At 42.2% G+C, this 21,139-nt stretch overlaps 1 protein-coding gene across 1 annotated transcript in view; it reads left to right on the top strand.

The window, feature by feature from the left end:
- Positions 1–1,710: 1,710 nt before the first annotated feature.
- fbxl7 (F-box and leucine-rich repeat protein 7) overlaps positions 1,711–21,139 on the top strand; it is an 80,651-nt gene continuing 61,222 nt past the window's right edge. Inside the window, exons 1-2 of the mRNA XM_060905229.1 lie at positions 1,711–2,109; positions 14,373–14,462. Coding sequence (XP_060761212.1) covers positions 2,073–2,109; positions 14,373–14,462 — 127 coding nt within the window. The 5' untranslated portion in view covers positions 1,711–2,072. The remainder of the gene's footprint in view (positions 2,110–14,372; positions 14,463–21,139) is intronic.

Genomic DNA, 21,139 nt, shown 5'->3' with positions numbered 1-21,139 from the left:
GAACCCAGGACCTTCTTGCTGTGAGGCGACAGCGCTAACCATTATACCACCGTGCCACCCTTATATACACGGGGCGCTGGTGACTCTAAATTGACCATAGGTGTGAATGGTTGTCTGTGTCTATGTGTCAGCCCTGTGATGACCTGGCGACTTGTCCAGGGTGAACCCCGCCTTTCGCCCGTAGTCAGCTGGGATAGGCTCCAGCTTGCCTGCGACCCTGTAGAACAGGATAAAGCGGCTACAGATAATGATATGATATATATATATATATATATATATATATATATATATATATATATATATATATATTAGTGCTGTCAAAAATGTTGCGTTATTAACGCGTTAACTTGACTCAATTTTAACGGCAATAATTTTTTTATTGCGAGATTAACGCTCTGTGACATGATGCCACGCCCCGCACAGCCAGAGTCCTCTGCCCTCCCCCAAAGAGCCACGGTGCTCGGCTTAGGTTTCGTTTTCCCATCGGCGGCTCCAGCCCCACTTTGCAGTGGCTGTGACAAGACGTGCTATGCTCTGCAATAAAAAAAACCAAACATTGGTACAACCAGTGTTCGAACTATGCCGATATTTTCGGGGGGTCCCTTTTTTCCCTTGGGGGGGTGCTTGCGCTTGTCTCAGAGCGCGGATCTCCATCGCGCGCTCACTTCGGATATGCTAATGCTTCCCGTTACACACGATTGCTATGTCAATAAACATCATTTTGCCAATATTTTAGAGACCCCCTAACATTTCCCAAATCATGTTTTCAAGGGATCTCATGTCTGTTTCAGGAGATCTCGGATCCCCCGAGTACCCCCGTAGTTCGAACGGTGAGCAAGCCCATTCACTTTTTTATGCTGATAAGAGAATTACAATGGTTTTTCATGTGACAAAAATGTGCGAATAAATTGCGATTAATCACGAGTTAACTATGACAGTCGCGACATTAATCGCGATTAAATATTTTAATCGCTTGACAGCACTAATATATATATATATATATATATATATATATGATTATGTTTCTAGGCAGGGCGGCACGGTGGTGTAGTGGTTAGCACTGTCGCCTCACAGCAAAAAGGTCCGGGTTCGAGCCCCGTGGCCGGCGAGGGCCTTTCTGTGCGGAGTTTGCATGTTCTCCCCGTGTCCGCGTGGGTTTCCTCCGGGTGCTCCGGTTTCCCCCACAGTCCAAAGACATGCAGGTTAGGTTAACTGGTGACTCTAAATTGAGCGTAGGTGTGAATGTGAGTGTGAATGGTTGTCTGTGTCTATGTGTCAGCCGTGTGATGACCTGGCGACTTGTCCAGGGTGTACCCCGCCTTTCGCCCGTAGTCAGCTGGGATAGGCTCCAGCTTGCCTGCGACCCTGTAGAACAGGATAAAGCGGCTACAGATAATGAGATGAGATGTTTCTAGGCAGATGATTCCAAAGTCTAATGGTTCTAGGGGGAAAAAATAAAGAATAAAAATAAACATACTTAGTATTGTTTGAACTTAAAATTATGACTTATACTATGCAACTTTTTTTTATTATTATTATTTGTCCAGTGAGTGAAACAGGCTTCCAGAGTTATTAAATTAAAAACAAATATGGCTGATGGGAGCGCGTGCATATTCAATTTAGGGCCAATGCATGCGCGTTCCCCTTTCGTGCACGCGCCTCAGCTTAGACAGGCGCGAGTGCGCGCTCCCGGATCAACAAGTATCTTCCATCTCCAGTTCTTTCCTTCTTTCTTTCTTTCTTTCTTGTCTTTTTTTTTTGCACGATCACGCGCGCGTTTGTTCGGTAAGGAGTCACGGAATTCGCTGCGATATGAAGAACAAGCGAAGACGTTAAACTTTAAAGTGAAAAGTTGGAGAATAAAAGCGCAAGAAAGAAAAAGAGAGAGAGAGAGAGAGAGACGCCGAGTTACTGTGGAGGACCGTTATGTCCCGTTAGGAGATTTATTAACGCGCGAGCTGAAGAGAACTTTGGAGATTTTATTTCTTCTTCTCGATATTCTTCAGTTCTTTTTTTTTTCCGTCCATCTTTTGATGTGCATGGGTCGGCGGTGAGCTCGCGCGCTCCGCGGGATGGGAGCGAGCCAGGGCAAGCAGAGCGGGAGTGAAGGTGAGTCGCGGCGGCGGTGGGAGCGCGAGCGCCTCGGCGCCGGTGTTCTTTTTCTTTTTTCACCCAGGCGCGCGCCGCGGCCATGCTCGGGTCAGCTTATCATTATTCCTGCTTATTCTCTCTCTCTCTCTCTCTCTCTCTCTCTCTCTCGCGTGCGTGCGTGTGCGTTCTGCACTGAGGGTTTGAATGCGACGTGTCCTCTCCTCTCCTCTCCTCTCCTCTCCTCTCTCTAACGCGTGCATGCATCATGCATCATCATGCTCACTCATCGGAAAATAAACTTCAACTAACCCCATATGTGCAGATGTTGCATGTGATCTGAAGTGTGCATGCATGCTGAAACGCATCATCACCCCCCACCACACACACACATACACATACATGCACAAGATGGATTTTCTCCTCATCTGTCTACAAACAAACACCAGAAACCAAAACTCAGGCTTTGCAACCCATGACAAAGGTGTGGATTTCACTTCAGACAATACTCGTGCCACAAAAATGCCATTTTGATCACAAGGTCAATCAAAAAAGGGGGTGGGAACTAAACTGTCAATGTTATTGTCATTCATGTCGTACCATCATCTTTATATCAGCCTACCTACACTCTAAAAAATAATGGGGCCAGGCCAGTACCGGTTCTTCAGGGCGATGCCATAGAAGAACCTTTTTCAGGGCTTCAAAGAACCGTACAACAGTTCTTTAAAGAACCATTTAAACCATTTGTTTGAGCAGTGAAGACAGATTTGTGTAAACATAGCCTATGTGCATTGACCAGCAAATGGGAAGAGAATGGCAGGATCTGAAGAACCATTTCCAATGTGAAGAACCTTTCGCATAATGTAAAGGTTCATCACAGAGTTTTGACTCTCCATGGAACCATCCAGAGATTTGAAGAACCACTGAAGCACCTTTATTTTTTAGAGTGTACCTTTAGTGTGTATCCTTTACCTGAAAAGGTGCCTGAAGTAAAGGGCTGGCTCTCAAAATGGTGTCCATGATTTAAATAATAATAATAAGTCGTTATTTGGGCGACGGTGGTGTAGTGCTGTGAGCACTGTCGCCTCACAGCAAGAAGGTTCTTGGTTCGAGCCCCGTGGCCGGCGAGGGCCTTTCTGTATGGAGTTTGCATGTTCTCCTCGTGTCCGCGTGGGTTTCCTCCGGGTGCTCCGGTTTCCCCCACAGTCCAAAGACATGCAGGTTAGGTTAACTGGTGACTCTAAATTGGCCGTAGGTGTGAATGTGAGTGTGAATGGTTGTCTGTGTCTATGTGTCAGCCCTGTGATGACCTGGCGACTTGTCCAGGGTGTACCCCGCCTTTCGCCCGTAGTCAGCTGGGATAGACTCCAGCTTGCCTGTGACCCTGTAGAAGGATAAAGCGGCTAGAGATAATGAGATGAGATGAGAAGTCGTTATTTGGGCAGCATGGTGGTGTAGTGCTGTGAGCACTGTCACCTCACAGCAAGAAGGTCCTTTCTGTGTAGAGTCTACATGTTCTCCCCGTGTCCGCGTGGGTTTCCTCTGGGTGCTCTGGTTTCCCCAACAGTCCAAAGACATGCAGGTTAGGCTAATTGGTGGCTCTAAATTGACCGTAGGTGCAAATGTGAGTGTAAACGGTTGTTTGTCTCTGTGTCAGCCCTACGATGATCTGGCGACTTGTCCAGGGTGTACCCTGCCTCTCGCCTATAGTCAGCTGGGATAGGCTCCAGCTTGCCTGTGACCCTGTAGGACAGGATAAGCGGCTACAGATAATGGATGGATGGGTGGGTGGGTGGTGTAATGCTGTGAGCACTGTCGCCTCACAGCAAGAAGGTCCTGGGTTCGAGCCGGTGTGGGCCTTTCTGTGTAGAGTTTGCATGCTCTACTCGTGTCTGCGTGGGTTTCCTCCAGGTGCTCCAGTTTCCCCGACAGTCCAAAGACATGCAGGTTAGGCTAATTAGTGGCTCTAAATTGACCATAGGTGCGAATATGAATGTGAGTGTGAATGGTTGTTTGTCTCTGTGTCAGCCCTGCGATGTCCAGGCTGTACCCCACGTCTCACCCATAATCAGCTAGGATAGGGTCCAGCTTGCCTGCGACCCTGTAGAACAGAATAAGCAGCTACAGATAATGGATGGATGTAGTTATGATATTAGAAGATGGCAAAGTGGAGAACGTTGAAGCCTCATAGCTTCAGGGTTCGACTACGAACTCAGGTTACTGTCTGATTTGGACTTCTTCTGGGTTCTCCAGTTTCCTCCCACCTCCCAAAAACATGCTTGGCTTAATCTAAATTGCTCCTAGATGTGACTGTGAAGGGAAGCCATGATCTAAAGGTTAGAGAAGCAGCTTTAGGACCAAAAGGTTGCCAGTTCAAGTCCCTGGACCAGCAGGAATGGCTGAAGCACCCTTGAGTAAAGCACCTAACCCACAACTGCTCCCCAGGTTGCTCTTGGTATGTTGTTTGTCGCTTTGGATAAGAGCGTCTGCTAATGTAATGTAATGTGTGTGGTACCTTGTGATGGACTATCATCTCAACCGTAGTGTATTCCCGCGTTCCCAGGATAGATCCCAGATCCACCATGATCCTGTTCAGGATATCAAGCTGGAATAAATAGCCAAAATATTCTTGCACATAGTTAAATAACGAGCCTAATATACGTACAGCACAGTAAACCATTGGAAATGGAACAGACTGAAGAGATGCAGCATGTTCAGAGGAATGAGGTAAAGTCAGACAATCTGTGTTTCTTGTTTCAGGTCCTAGCACATCTGATGAAGATAATAATAATAATAAAAGAATGACACCTTATAAAACACTTTGATTAAATGTATTAAGAGAGAGTCTCGATCCATTATCTGTAGCCGCTTATCCTGTGCAGGGTCATGGGCAAGCGGGATCCTATCCCAGCTGACGATGGGCGAGAGGCAGGGTACACCCTGGACAAGTCACCAGATCATCACATTCACACCAATGGACAATTTAGAGCCAACAATTAGCCTAACCTGCATGTCTTTGGGGAAACCAGAGCACCCGGAGGAAACCCACACAGACAACAAGCAAACTCCACACAGAAAGGCCCCCATCAGCCGCTGGGCTCGAACCCAGGACCTTCTTGCTGTGAGGCGACAGTGCTAACCACTACACCACCGTGCCGCCCAAGAGAGAGTCTGATTATTAATAAATAAATGTTTGCTTGCAATGTTATCCAAACAAGGTCACATTTTGTTCTATACTCTTGCGCTCTAGATTCTCACCAATGCACGCTCTTCCTGTCAGAGCTGTAAACTCAGACTGACACCATCACGAAGCTGTGTCATATTTCATATTTCAGTATTGATTTGCTGACATGTGCACGTTTCCCCATTTCTTGCTGAATTAAAGGACAGATCCCACAGTGCTGCGTAAGCAGGCCGAGTGAATCACTTGTTTACGTGCTTTACTCAAAACCCTGGCACTGTTCTACCACAGGAACCTCCGTATCCAGCTCCGCTGGTATCCAAAACGTAAAACGAACAGCGTGAAGAATCAGAACGCTAGTGCTAAATCCAGTCTGTTCTCACACACAGGACAAAAAGGACACGCATCTTTCTTGCTTACAACCAATTACAATTTAAATATGTAAGTACAGTATGTGATTGAGCCCTGTGATGACCTGGCGACTTGTCCAGGGTGTACCCCGCCTTTCGCCCGTAGTCAGCTGGGATAGGCTCCAGCTTGCCTGCGACCCTGTAGAACAGGATAAAGCGGCTACAGATAATGAGATGAGATGAGATGAGTATGTGATTGAAATGTTTAACACCGGAAATATTTTCTTTGCAATGCAAAATCCTCTCAGATTTGCTGTGCACATATTTCATAATTACAAATCATTACAATTGCTTTGTTTGGGATTAAGTTGGGGTTTCGCTTGAATTTAGTGCACGTTTAAAATGTCATTGCGCAGAGAAGGGTTTCGGTGATAAAGAACGATTCTTCGCTTTGCAAAAGTGGTTCAGGTGGAGCCAAGGGTCAGAAACAATACAGGAAATCCATCCATTATCCGTAACCGCTTATCCTGTGCAGGGCCGCAGGCGAGCTGGAGCCTATCCCAGCTGGCTATGGGCGAGAGGCGGGGTACACCCTGGACAAGACGCCAGATCATCGCAGGGCTGACACAGAGAGACAAACAACAATTCACACTCACATTCACACCTACGGTCAATTTAGAGCCATTGATTATCCTAACCTGCATGTCTTTGGACTGTCGGGGAAACCCACGCAGACAGGCCCTTGTCGGCCACTGGGCTCGAACCCAGAACCTTCTTGTTGTGAGGCGACAGTGCTAACCACTACACCACCGTGCCGCCCTGATAGAGGAAATGAAAACAAACATAATTCATTGACTGTAATTGAAAATAATAACAATGACAATGAGACCGTCAACGACACCGTAGCTCACTCCGGTCTCGTCTAGTCCAGAAAGAACGATCTAAAGTGAGCCACCTTGCGCAATAAATGTTGCAAACTATATACACTATATACAAGCTATATATAGAAGCGATATCCACCCTAGGAATACCGACCTATTTGTCAGAAAGAATCAAAATCGGTGAAGAATTGAGGGAGAAGAAGCGATTTGTATGGAAACTGCTCATCAGAGATTGACTCCACATCTTCATTATTAATTGCAATTATGCAAATTTGGGTAGAAGCTCTATGCACCCCAGGCAGACCTACCTTCCTGCCAAAAAGAATAAAAATCTGTGAAAAATTGAGAGAGAAGAAGTGATTTTTGTGAAATGTGGACGACGGATAACACATGATGGCATAAACTAATCGCCTGTTTGGCTGGATGAGCTAATAATATCACTCTAAATTGTTCCAGAGTGATGACAGTATTTTCTACAAGTGCTTAACAGGTTAATAAAGGATTTTTTTTTCATTCCAGTGCGATTTTAAGAATACACAGCCGATAACCTAAAGATTTTTGTAATATATATAAAATATGTGATACTTCCTGTACACCTACAGGACGCGACAGGAAGATACGAGATGTTACTTAGCTATGATTCTGCCCACAACAGATCACACCGCAAAATCAAAGGATGCCTGAAAAATTCCAAAAAATCCCTTTAGTTAAGTGAAATGTTTGGATTTATTTATACGCTAAGCTTGCTAGAAGCATCGTAGGCTTCTTCATCGTAGGCATCGCATGTATAGAATGCTATTAAGGGCACGATTTCAGACTAAAGAGTGGACGTGGAATGCTGGAGCAGGAACGTAGAAATATCATTTTGTTGTAGAACAAACTAAAATGAAATGGAACATCTGTAGAACTTTAAAAACTCCTCCAGAAGAACAACCGAAGAAACCTTAAGGAGTACCATGGAGCTCTGATTCACCTGGATCAGGTGTGTTAGAACCTGAAATGAAATCAACCCAAGCCTGGTGTTCTTCATCCCAAGATTAAATCTGATTGGTCCTCGTGTGTTCAGTATGCGCAGCCAGGCCCTGACTCATTAAACACTAACATACTGATGACTGGCATTTTGGCCGAGACAGTGTTTGGAACGTTTCATAATTATCAGCGTTCGTGCCAGAGACCTCTCGTCCGCTGAATGAGATGTTGGCCGTGTCAGAGACTTGTGGTGTGCCCAAGCACGCCATAATTCTTGGGAAGGTTCAAGGGTTGGCTCGTGTTTAAAACTGGCACTCCAATAAATTTCCATAGAGATGGTAGCTCGGCTCTGGAATTTTCAAAGTTCACATCTATCTTTCCACAATTTGCGGCACTCGAGCAGATGTGCAGTTTTAAGATTTAAACAGGTTTGGATGGGGGGGATTACTTTTACATTTTCTTCATCTGGCACATTTTATCCCAAGCAATTTCGAAGTGAGGAAACAATCCAAGGGTTCGGTTCATTTCACTTCAGAACCTTAAAGGAGAAGTCCACCCTCAAACACATGATGTTTATATTGAAATTAGGGCTGTCGAAGTTAACGTGATAATAACGCTTTAATGCAAATTCATTTTCACGTCACTAATTTTTGACGCGTGATTAACGCATGCACGTTCTGTGTAGTTTGGGAAATCAGGACGTGACGTGACGTAGCGCGAGCCAGTGAGTGATGTAGCAAGTAGCTGGTTGGCGTAAGTCGTGATAAAGTGCATTTATATACAGAATCAACTTATATTGTTGCATTCGGACTGTTTATATAAAATGTGTGTATTTTTTATCTGCTTCAAAAAAAAGACGTGTTAAGTTTGTTTTATTCTGAGAAGTGTGTGAGTGATGTAAAAGTGTTTATAAGTGCAGTTTTTGCTCAAAAATTTACTCTGTGCCTTAACAAAAGGATTTATTTGGGTTTTGTATTTTTCTCATCTCATCTCATTATCTCTAGCCACTTTATCCTGTTCTACAGGGTCGCAGGCAAGCTGGAGCCTATCCCAGCTGACTACGGGCGAAAGGCGGGGTACACCCTGGACAAGTCGCCAGGTCATCACAGGGCTGACACATAGACACAGACAACCATTCACACTCACATTCACACCTACGCTCAATTTAGAGTCACCAGTTAACCTAACCTGCATGTCTTTGGACTGTGGGGGAAACCGGAGCACCCGGAGGAAACCCACGCGGACACGGGGAGAACATGCAAACTCCACACAGAAAGGCCCTCGCCGGGCACGGGGCTCGAACCCGGACCTTCTTGCTGTGAGGCGATAGCGCTAACCACTACACCACCGTGCCGCCCTGTTTTGTATTTTTATTTTCTTTATTTAAAGATAGCCACTACTGTTGTCCAGAGTCCACATCACTGAGTTTATTTTATTTTATTGTATAGTTTGAGGCTGGAAGTTAAGTAGAGAACTAGAGAAAAAGACGATATTGTTTTGTTCACAGTAAATTGTTCTAAATCCTCAAAAGTATAACGTTAACGCTGCTTTATTTTTTAAATGCAGTGAGGGAATAAAATACCCACAAAAATTATTTCTGCCGTGTCCAGCCGTATCCTTCCTGACCTGGCCATATACATTTGCATAAAGCAAGCAGATCTGTCTACGCCGACTCCCCAGAAACTTGAAAAACATCCCTTTAAGGTACATTTACAGTGGTGCTTGAAAGTTTGTGAACCCTTTCGAATTTTATATATTTCTGCATAAATATGACCTAAAACATCATCAGATTTTCACACAAGTCCTAAAAGTAGATAAACAGAACCCAGTTAAACAAATGAGACAAAAATATTATACTTGGTCATTTATTTATTGAGGAAAATGATCCGATATTATATATCTGTGAGTGGCAAAAGTATGTGAACCTTTGCTTTCAGTATCTGGTGTGACCCCCTTGTGCAGCAATAACTGCAACTAAACGTTTCCGGTAACTGTTGATCAGTCCTGCACACCGGCTTGGAGGAATTTTAGCCCATTCCTCCATACAGAACAGCTTCAACTCTGGGATGTTGGTGGGTTTCCTCACATGAACTGCTCACTTCAGGTCCTTCCACAACATTTCCATTGGACTTTGACTTGGCCATTCCAAAACATTAACTTTATTCTTCTTTAACCATTCTTTGGTAGAATGACTTGTGTGCTTAGGGTCGTTGTCTTGCTGCATGACCCACCTTCTCTTGAGATTCAGTTCATGGACAGATGTCCTGACATTTTCCTTTAGAATTCACTGGTATAATTCAGAATTCATTGTTCCATCAATGATGGCAAGCCGGCCTGGCCCAGATGCAGCAAAACAGGCCCAAACCATGATACTACCACCACCATGTTTCACAGATGGGATAAGGTTCTTATGCTGGAATGCAGTGTTTTCCTTTCTCCAAACATAACGCTTCTCATTTAAACCAAAAGTTCTATTTTGGTCTCCTCCATCCACAAAACATTTTTCCAATAGCCTTCTGGCTTGTCCACATGCTCTTGAGCAAACTGCAGATGAGCAGCAATGTTCTTTTTGGAGAGCAGTGGCTTTCTCCTTGCAACTCTGTCATGCACACCATTGTTGTTCAGTGTTCTCCTGATGATGGACTCATGAACATTAACATTAGTCAATGTGAGAGAGGCCTTCAGTTGCTTAGAAGTTACCCTGGGGTACTTTGTGACCTCGCCAACTATTACACGCCTTACTCTTGGAGTGATCTTTGTTGGTCGACCACTCCTGGGGAGGGTAACAATGGACTTGAATTTCCTCCATTTGTACACAATCTGTCTGACTGTGGATTGGTGGAGTCCAAACTCTTTAGAGATGGTTTTGTAACCTTTTCCAGCCTGATGAGCATCAACAACGCTTTTTCTGAGGTCCTCAGAAATCTCCTTTGTTCGTGCCATGATACACTTCCACAAACATGTGCTGTGAAGATCAGACTTTGATAGATCCCTGTTCTTTAAATAAAACAGGGTGCCCACTCACACCTGATTGTCGTCCCATTGATTGAAAACACCTGACTCTAATTTCACCTTCAAATTAACTGCTAATCCTAGAGGTTCACATACTTTTGCCACTCACAGATATGTAATATCGGATCATTTTCCTCAATAAATAAATGACCAAGTATAATATTTTTGTCTCATTTGTTTAACTGGGTTCTCTTTATCTACTTTTAGGACTTGTGTGAAAATCTGATGATGTTTTAGGTCATATTTATGCAGAAATATAGAAAATTCTAAAGGGCTCACAAACTTTCAAGCAGCACTGTAGAACAGATAAAAAATGTGCGATTTATTGTGAGCTAACTATGGACAATAACACAATTAATTGCAATTAAAAATTTTTGTGTTCATGTGTTTCGAGATTATGATGCTGATTTGTGGGCTGGTTTTGTATTTTCATTATTGATGTGAGAAGTTAGTGGTTGTGTTGTGATGATGTCACAGCGAGACTTTAAAAAAAAAAAATTTGCTAGCACAGTTACGGTGACGTTTAATATGAGATAAAACTCCAAACATAAGTGATAACGATCAAGTTTCTTTGTTAGCTACGAAAAAAAAAGTTGTCAAATTTATGAGAAACAGTTCAGCGTACAAGTAATGAGACGTCAGTGCAAATCTTGGACTCAGATTCCCAGAATGCCATAGTCATGTGACACAGTTGAGGCTCGCCATGCTGACGAGTAAAAGTTGAAGTTTTGGATGCTGATCTGTTTGACGTGACAGAGGACTAAAGTGCCGCCGCATCGTTCTCTTTAAGTAGAAATCAAGGAAGCCGTTAACCAAAGTGAACAGACAGCGATATGTCAATGGAAGAGGTTTAAATTTAAAAGGATGACTTGTTACAAAGTCATTCACGGTGGGTTTTTCCTTTCCAAATCTTTTGAACAATCACACTTTGATCCAAATGAGGTCATTGGCTCAAACGCACTCCTTCTATTTCAACTCACAACCTTCCGGTCATTTGTTCGGAACTTTAGCCGCATAGCTTGGATTTTTCTCCAGCTGATCAGTCCTCTCTGTTGCAGTTTCCTTTTAGAAATGGCAGCTGCATCCAAAGCGTGCTGGCATTCCGTAATCCGCTAAGAGGAAAGTGAGCCTTCCAGCTGATTTCCCTGTTGACAGGTGGAGACTGAAGCAATTCACCTCCCAGACCATAAGGATGACTCGCTTCTCTTTACTTCTGCCAAATGTGCCATGATGAAAAGCAAAAAGAGTTTCGTAAGCCATGGAGACAAAAAAAAGTGCTTTGAGGTTTTTCTTTTTCTTTTTTTTTTCACTCCAAAAGTCTGAATAGTTTAACTCTGGTATTCAAACACATTGCGAGATTTATCAGAAAAGCTTGTTCAGGCGTCAGGGGTAAACTTTCAGCGTCTCATCTCATCTCATTATCTGTAGCCGCTTTATCCTGTTCTACAGGGTCGCAGGCAAGCTGGAGCCTATCCCAGCTGACTACGGGCGAAAGGCGGGGTACACCCTGGACAAGTCGCCAGGTCATCACAGGGCTGACACATAGACACAGACAACCATTCACACTCACATTCACACCTACGGTCAATTTAGAGTCACCAGTTAACCTAACCTGCATGTCTTTGGACTGTGGGGGAAACCGGAGCACCCGGAGGAAACCCACGCGGACACGGGGAGAACATGCAAACTCCGCACAGAAAGGCCCTCGCCGGCCACGGGGCTCGAACCCGGACCTTCTTGCTGTGAGGCGACAGCGCTAACCACTACACCACCGTGCCGCCCACTTTCAGCGTCTTTGGGTCCTTATTCTAATAAGTGTTACATAACAGGAACAGTAGTTTCTGACTGCAATTCATGCACTCAATTCTTAAAAGTTATCGTTTCTATAGCAACAAGTCATTCACGGGTATTGTATATCGTATAGTCACGGACACTCGAAATAAACTCATAATAAACAGATCAAAACATGCTGATATTTAATTAAAAACTGTGTGATTATGGAGAAGCTTTCTATAAGGAGATGTTGATAATATTTATGGAAGGAGTCTCCAGTGTCAGTGCTTTGTGTCTTTTTACAGAGAGGCTGGTGAAGGAATGACTGTTTACAGCTGCTACAACATCACTGATAGCAGGAACTAGCTTTCTGTAACATTAACTGTAACAATAAATGGATAAAAAGTTATGTAGTATCTTTAAAACTGTAATTATTGGCAAATTTGACTGGTACAAGCAAAATAAAAGACCTCATGAGGTGCTGTACTGCAATGTACTGTATATATACACAGTATTATTATAGTCACATTCACTGGATATGAGCAATCGCATGCTCTGATTGGCTACTACTAGGATATCAGCTTATATACCGTGAGTAGAGAAAAACAAAATGGCGGAGTGTGTTGCTGAACCAACCGAGGATGGAATAAAAACTCTACTCGAAAACAAAACCCCACTCCAGCCCAGTCGGTGGCGGTAATGCACCTTGAAGTTGATTTGCTAACTGTCAAAAAACCTCCGTGCAATGTGCCTCGTCAGCTATCAGCTCACGTACGACTCGATTTCATGGAATAACTGTTAATTACCAAGAGTATAAAGGTAAAATTTATTTATTCTAATTTGTGTATTCAAATTTATTTCTTCTTTAAAAGCACATCTTGTCGTGTTACGTAGAAACTACAAAGCATAACTCTTCGGCGATGAGGACTTTCCCATGGAGGAAAACCTCACATTGGTTACAATGCCCCAACACTGGAGACTCCTCCCATAAATGTTATAAATGTTATAAAAAATCTCCTTACAGAGAACTTCACGATATCAACGATGGTTAAATAACAACATGTTCCTGTGAAGAAGTTCTTACGATAGAAATGATAACGTATTAGAACGAGTGCATTAATATGATATACCTGTGATTGGTCTTCCAGCTGGAACTACGATCAGAGCTGCCGTTAAAGAAAATTCATCAACACCTGTCCAATCAAAATTGAGAATGAACTCTAATGCAGCAAATATGGTCGAAATTAGAGTTTTTGCTAAAGTAATAAAAGCACATCTGGTTCAATAAAGCCTTGGATATATTTATAATAATTTCATCTGTGACTCTTAACCTTTAACGCCGTGACCTAAATCTGAACCTACCGATGAACTCCGCTTGTAGATCATCCATGGGAATGAACTCGGACCTATCCAGAATCCATCATTACAATGTGTTTAGGCAATTCATCTCACTTACAGTGAAGCCCACATTCTTCCCTGACAATAGACAATAAACAATAGCAGTGATGCAACCAGACGCGATATTAAAACGGCTGTGTTGAAACTCTACTCCACGCTAAACTACACAACCTCCTCGAATTGATATCAGTGCAAAACTATTTCGTGAAAAACAAGCTGGTTTAGCCAGTGCAGCACGCTCGATCGACCTTGTATGGTAAAATAAAACACTCTGCTTGTGTTTGCACTTGTAGGAAATGTTGTAAACACCTCTTGATCTGTGCATTTCTCGAGGCCATGAGTTAATCATCAGGAATACGGCGTATAAGCGAAATGGTGAAACCTTAGAGGTCTTGTTTCACAGCCACGAAACTTTAAGCACCACGTCAATGGAGAGAGGATGATTAATCAGTTCCAGCTCAAGTGGTGGTTCCAGGGTCCAGTTTGAGACAGACTTTTTGTGTGTTTAGAAAAAAAAAAATCTGGATTATTTTCAAAGTTTCTGAAAATGTATGCAGAATGATTATTACTAAAATGTTACTGAGGGACGTGGTAGTATTCCGGGCTACTGTTTGTTTAAACCCCAATCTCTCTATCTCTGTCTCATTTATTATGATGACTTAACACATCCTGCGCCATTTTTCGAGCTTGTTTTGCCCTCACGTGTTCCTCTGATTGCAGGGAAGGGCAGTTCCAGCATTTCCTCCGACCTGAGTTCAAGTACGGATCAGACGTCGACCAAAGCTCAGAAGAATGTGGCTACCAGTGAAGGTAGGGCATCTGGTCCTCATTAGCTGTCACTGGCCTGCCTTCCCTCCCTCCCTCCCTCCCCCTTCACACTCACCCACCCTCCTTTTTTGTCTTATTGACTATTTTTGGAAGAAAAAAAAAACCAAGGCCTTTTTTTTTCAAGCTGCTTTGTGATGAGAACAAAGTGATTGTTGGTCAGAGAGTGTGTGTGTGTTTTTTTTTTTTTTAAATGGATGGGTTTATGTTTGCTATTGTGATTCTGGAAACGTTCCAGTCAGAAAAATGGCTCGACTTCATTGAATGTCCTGAAAATTCTACGTTCAAGGCCAATTGTGATGGATCAGTATTTTGGACACGAGTCCACTATGCATGACTGGTAGGAAAATTGGAACATATTATAGCCACACTCAATGCGTTGTCATTAGAGACTTCTATTTTGTCCTCTCTGAGACAATAACAACAGGCTGGAGCATGTGGACGGGACGCTCGGAGGCTGGAGAGAGCCTGCAGGGGGTGGAGAGAGTGTGTGTGTGTGTGTGTGTGTGAGAGGACTGTGGAAGGCTTGTTCTCCAGGGAGGCCCAGCTCGGAGCCAGGCTGCGGTGTGTTTATGTGTGTGTGGTTGCAGAGCCCGTCCTCGTCTCTCCGCAGTAATGGCAGAGTAGTGCTTCAGCCTCGGAGATGCTGACCCGTCCCTGCACATTCTTGCATCAGCGAGAAGGAAGAGAAAACACTTTATCTTGCGTCCTGTGGCATTGTGTGATCCGGATACGCTGGGGTGTAGCCATGACACAGTCACCATGTGTCAGTCATCAAAGTTCAAGGATTAACGTACAAGTTCCAGTGCAGAGATCCAGCGACAATGAATCATTTTTGGCGCTAGTGTGTCGGCGTTACAGTTTGAAATTGTCACCAAAAAATCTAGCTGGTTGTGTAAACGAAATATTTATTTTTAATTGTTATACAAGCAGTTCTCTGGACGTTCTTCAATATGTAACAGAAAGATCCGATTTTCAGACATTATTCTAATTCCAGACGATTCGTCTGAGATAAATCACAGAAGTGGGTGTGGCTTCACAATGGTCGTCATGAGACCTCGTTCGTAAGCACTTCCTGTACGATTTGTCACCACAGCTAACCATTACTAGGTTACATCACATCTATCGTTTTGCATTTGAAACACCAATACCTGGTCTCGATTTGTTTTGACCTCGTTCCCAGCGATATGATGGAATTTTTCCAGCATGTCAGTTCGAGTGAGAGATTATCATTATCTCCACACAGAAAACTGATCCAATCCCACTAAGGACTTTGGTAAAGATAGATAAAGATAGTGGTCATACATCATGACAATCTGTGAAACTGTGACGCTGAAACAAACCTATTCTGTGGACTTGATGCTTTATACAGCTGACTGTCCCAATATACAGTAAGTAATTATTAACTGAGGTGATAATAATCCTAGTTATGCGAAGCTTTCAAGGTCCCGGGTTTCCTGTACGGCTCACGTCTCAGCAAAGTGCACGCACACACACACCACCCATGCCATCAGTCAAACACAACGTTTACGCATTCCAAGTTCATGAACCTGGTGGGATTCGCAACCTACCAGAGGAGCAAATACTTAAACTCTGCTGTCTCATGACACACATGAACACAGAGTCTGTTTCTCCTCATGTGATTGTACTGAAGTGCAGTGTGACAGTTCGCTGCTCAGGCAGATGTGCGGAAAAAGAGGATTAAAATTGAATGACGGAGGGACGAATGACTGCTGGGAAATCCACATCAGTGACTCAGAAACCCGATCAGTACAAGATTTTTGAAAAGACCGGGTTGTAATGGGACACATTTTTTATTCCCTTTCAATATATGTGTGACGTTTATCTTCAATGCTGGTAATGTTCTTTCTTTCTTTGGGCCTTTTTTGATTTGATCTTTCTTTCTTGATTTGATCTTTCTTTCTTTGGGCCTTTTTTGATTTGATCTTTCTTTCTTTCTTTCTTGATTTGATCTTTCTTTCTTTCTTTCTTTGGGCTTTCTTTCTTGATTTGATCTTTCTTTCTTTCTTTCTTTCTTTCTTTCTTTCTTTCTTGATTTGATCTTTCTTTCTTTCTTTCTTTCTTTCTTTCTTTGATCTTTCTTTCTGTCTTTCTTGATTTGGGCTTTGTTTCTTTCTCTGGGCCTTTCTTGATTTGATCTTTCTTTCTTTCTTTGGGCTTTCTTTCTTGATTTGATCTTTCTTTCTTTCTTTCTTTCTTTCTTTCTTGATTTGGTCTTTCTTTCTTCCTTTGGGCCTTTCTTGATTTGATCTTTCTTTCTTTCTTTCTTTCTTTCTTTCTTTGATCTTTCTTTCTGTCTTTCTTTCTTGATTTGGGCTTTGTTTCTTTCTCTGGGCCTTTTTATCTTTCTTTCTTTGGGCCTTTTTTGATTTGATCTTTCTTTCTTTCTTGATTTGGTCTTTCTTTCTTTGGGCCTTTCTTGATTTAATCTTTCTTTCTTTCTTGATTTGATCTTTCTTTCTTTCTTGATTTGGGCTTTCTTTCTTTCTTTCTTTCTTTCTTTCTTTCTTTGGTCTTTCTTTCTTTCTTTGGGCCTTTCTTGATTTGATCTTTCTTTCTTTCTTTCTTTCTTTCTTTCTTTGATCTTTCTTTCTGTCTTTCTTTCTTGATTTGGGCTTTGTTTCTTTCTCTGGGCCTTTTTATCTTTCTTTCTTTCTTTGGGCCTTTTTTGATTTGATCTTTCTTTCTTTCTTGATTTGGTCTTTCTTTCTTTCTTTCTTTCTTTGGGCCTTTCTTGATTTAATCTTTCTTTCTTTCTTGATTTGATCTTTCTTTCTTTCTTGATTTGGGCTTTCTTTCTTTCTTTCTTTCTTTGGTCTTTCTTTCTTTCTTTGGGCCTTTCTTGATTTGTTCTTTCTTTCTTTCTTTCTTTCTTTCTTTCTTTCTTTCTTTCTTTCTTTCTTTCTGTCTTTCTTTCTTGATTTGGGGTTTGTTTCTTTCTCTGGGCCTTTTTATCTTTCTTTCTTTCTTTGGGCCTTTCTTGATTTGATCTTTCTTTCTTTCTTGATTTGATCTTTCTTTCTTTCTTGATTTGGGCTTTCTTTCTTTCTTTCTTTCTTTCTTTGGTCTTTCTTTCTTTGGGCCTTTCTTTCTTTCTTTCTTTCTTTCTTTCTTTCTTTCTTGATTTGGGGTTTGTTTCTTTCTCTGGGCCTTTTTATCTTTCTTTCTTTCTTTGGGCCTTTTTTGATTTGATCTTTCTTTCTTGATTTGATCTTTCTTTCTTTGGGCCTTTTTTGATTTGATCTTTCTTTCTTTCTTTCTTGATTTGATCTTTCTTTCTTTCTTTCTTTGGGCTTTCTTTCTTGATTTGATCTTTCTTTCTTTCTTTCTTTCTTTCTTTCTTTCTTTCTTTCTTTCTTTCTTGATTTGATCTTTCTTTCTTTCTTTCTTTCTTTCTTTCTTTGATCTTTCTTTCTGTCTTTCTTGATTTGGGCTTTGTTTCTTTCTCTGGGCCTTTCTTGATTTGATCTTTCTTTCTTTCTTTGGGCTTTCTTTCTTGATTTGATCTTTCTTTCTTTCTTTCTTTCTTTCTTGATTTGGTCTTTCTTTCTTCCTTTGGGCCTTTCTTGATTTGATCTTTCTTTCTTTCTTTCTTTCTTTCTTTGATCTTTCTTTCTGTCTTTCTTTCTTGATTTGGGCTTTGTTTCTTTCTCTGGGCCTTTTTATCTTTCTTTCTTTGGGCCTTTTTTGATTTGATCTTTCTTTCTTTCTTGATTTGGTCTTTCTTTCTTTGGGCCTTTCTTGATTTAATCTTTCTTTCTTTCTTGATTTGATCTTTCTTTCTTTCTTGATTTGGGCTTTCTTTCTTTCTTTCTTTCTTTCTTTCTTTCTTTGGTCTTTCTTTCTTTCTTTGGGCCTTTCTTGATTTGATCTTTCTTTCTTTCTTTCTTTCTTTCTTTCTTTCTTTGATCTTTCTTTCTGTCTTTCTTTCTTGATTTGGGCTTTGTTTCTTTCTCTGGGCCTTTTTATCTTTCTTTCTTTCTTTGGGCCTTTTTTGATTTGATCTTTCTTTCTTTCTTGATTTGGTCTTTCTTTCTTTCTTTCTTTCTTTGGGCCTTTCTTGATTTAATCTTTCTTTCTTTCTTGATTTGATCTTTCTTTCTTTCTTGATTTGGGCTTTCTTTCTTTCTTTCTTTCTTTGGTCTTTCTTTCTTTCTTTGGGCCTTTCTTGATTTGTTCTTTCTTTCTTTCTTTCTTTCTTTCTTTCTTTCTGTCTTTCTTTCTTGATTTGGGGTTTGTTTCTTTCTCTGGGCCTTTTTATCTTTCTTTCTTTCTTTGGGCCTTTCTTGATTTGATCTTTCTTTCTTTCTTGATTTGATCTTTCTTTCTTTCTTGATTTGGGCTTTCTTTCTTTCTTTCTTTCTTTCTTTGGTCTTTCTTTCTTTGGGCCTTTCTTTCTTTCTTTCTTTCTTTCTTTCTTTCTTTCTTGATTTGGGGTTTGTTTCTTTCTCTGGGCCTTTTTATCTTTCTTTCTTTCTTTGGGCCTTTCTTGATTTGATCTTTCTTTCTTTCTTTGGAATGCTCACAAAACAATTTAGTTCCTGTTATCACTTATGTTATAGCTGCTTTCATCGGTTTATCCCTCAATTTTTCCCTCAATTTATCCTTTGGGTGGCACGGTGGTGTAGAAGTTAGCACTGTCGCCTCACAGCAAGAAGGTTCTGGGTTCGAACCCAGTGGCCAACGGGGGCCTTTCTGTGTGGAGTTTGCATGTTCTCCCCGTTTCTGTGTGGGTTTTCTCCAGGTGCTCCAGTTTCCCCTACAGTCCAAAATCATGTGGTTCAGTTAACATGAGGCAGCCTTGGGCTGAAGTGCCCTTGAGCAAGGCACCGAACCCCCAACTGCTCCCCAGGTGCTGTAGTGTTGCTGCCCACTGCTCTGGGTATGTGTGTGTGCGCTCATTGCTCACTTGTGTGTGTATGCATGTGTTCACGGCTTCAGATGGGTTAAATGCAGAGGATGAATTTCACTGTGCTTGAGTGTGCATGTGACAAATAAAGGCTTCTTCTTCTTTTTCATTCTACTGAAATTGAATTTTAAATCTGGCAACCCTTGAGGACTGAAATCCCTACAGGAGATGTGAATTTACACCCATCAACGAGTCATGCTTGGCTACTGCTGCGTAGTCGTGCTGGTCAGTACCAATCCGCTTCCGCTCCACTCCACTCCTGAGTTCAACCAAGTAAAACTCCCGTCCAATCCCTCAGTCTCTGCAGAGCCAAATGCTGCTTTAAGCACCAACACCAAGCACCGCTACTCAAACAGCTTTGGTGCCAGTGACTGTTAAATGAGAAACACTTGTTCATGTCCTTACTTGCATGAAAGCCACTTCTTCCATCTCAGGCAGATGAAAACAGATATCTTGATGAGTTGTAAATAAAAGGATGCAGCTTAGTGCACTAAGGATAAACAGTAAACGTGGAAAATGTGGAGCTTGTGTGTGCGCAGACAGACTGAGGTAACTTTCTGTTTATTAATACAAAGAGCTGCTGCTGCTGGAAAAATCCGAGAGCTTGTTCGCTTTTGAGATGACTCATCTGGCCTTACTCAATACCAAAAAGCACGCCGAGCAAAACTCGCTACTGTGGGACGACATTTGGTTATACGATACGTAAGGAATAAAAAACTCATGACGTGCTTTTGTAGGAAAATAACCATCGACGGGGTCATGTTTTGAAGTAGTTACCATTACCACACCCCTTCTTAAACCACAGCAATTTGCTAACACATCCAGTTTTTTTTCTTTAATTGTAGAACAGCAAATCATAGTCCTTATATGTTTATAGTTGCGTTAAACTGATAGTTGTGAAATGCCCATGAACAAGCTCGTTCCTGTTTTCAGTCTCGCAAAGATAGTGAGACAAAAAAAAAGCAAAAAACAAAAAGGCTCTTCGTGTTACAGAGAAACGACAAAGCGTGAAGAAGTTGCGGAAAACTTGTTACAAACAACTGACACTGGAGACTCCTTCCTTCCCTGGTAAATAAATATCTCATTACAGAACACTTCAAGATCTCATCTCATCTCATCTCATTATCTCTAGCCGCTTTATCCTGTTCTACAGGGTCGCAGGCGAGCTGGAGCCTATCCCAGCTGACTACGGGCGAAAGGCGGGGTACACCCTGGACAAGTCGCCAGGTCATCACAGGGCTGACACATAGACACAGACAACCATTCACACTCACATTCACACCTACGGTCAATTTAGAGTCACCAGTTAACCTAACCTGCATGTCTTTGGACTGTGGGGGAAACCGGAGCACCCGGAGGAAACCCACGCCGACACGGGGAGAACATGCAAACTCCGCACAGAAAGGCCCTCGCCGGCCACGGGGCTCGAACCCAGGACCTTCTTGCTGTGAGGCGACAGCGCTAACCACTACACCACCGTGCCGCCACACTTCAAGATATCAATGATTATTCTATCCACATTCACTGGAATGATATGAGCTCTGATTGGCTATTCTACTACTAGGATATCAGCTCATATACCATGAGTAGAGAAAAACAAAATGACGGAGCTTTTTGTGTTGCTGAACCAACCAAGGATGAAATAAAAACTCTACTTGGAAACAAACCCCCCCAAAAAGGTAACAAAATATGGAATAAAAGTATTTGATGGTAAGAATTGCTACTATCATTT

Source organism: Neoarius graeffei, chromosome 23 (genome assembly GCF_027579695.1).
Source record: "Neoarius graeffei isolate fNeoGra1 chromosome 23, fNeoGra1.pri, whole genome shotgun sequence".
NCBI lineage: Eukaryota > Metazoa > Chordata > Actinopteri > Siluriformes > Ariidae > Neoarius > Neoarius graeffei.
The sequence above is the reverse complement of the archived record's forward strand: the minus strand, read 5'-3'. Positions and strand labels throughout refer to the sequence as shown.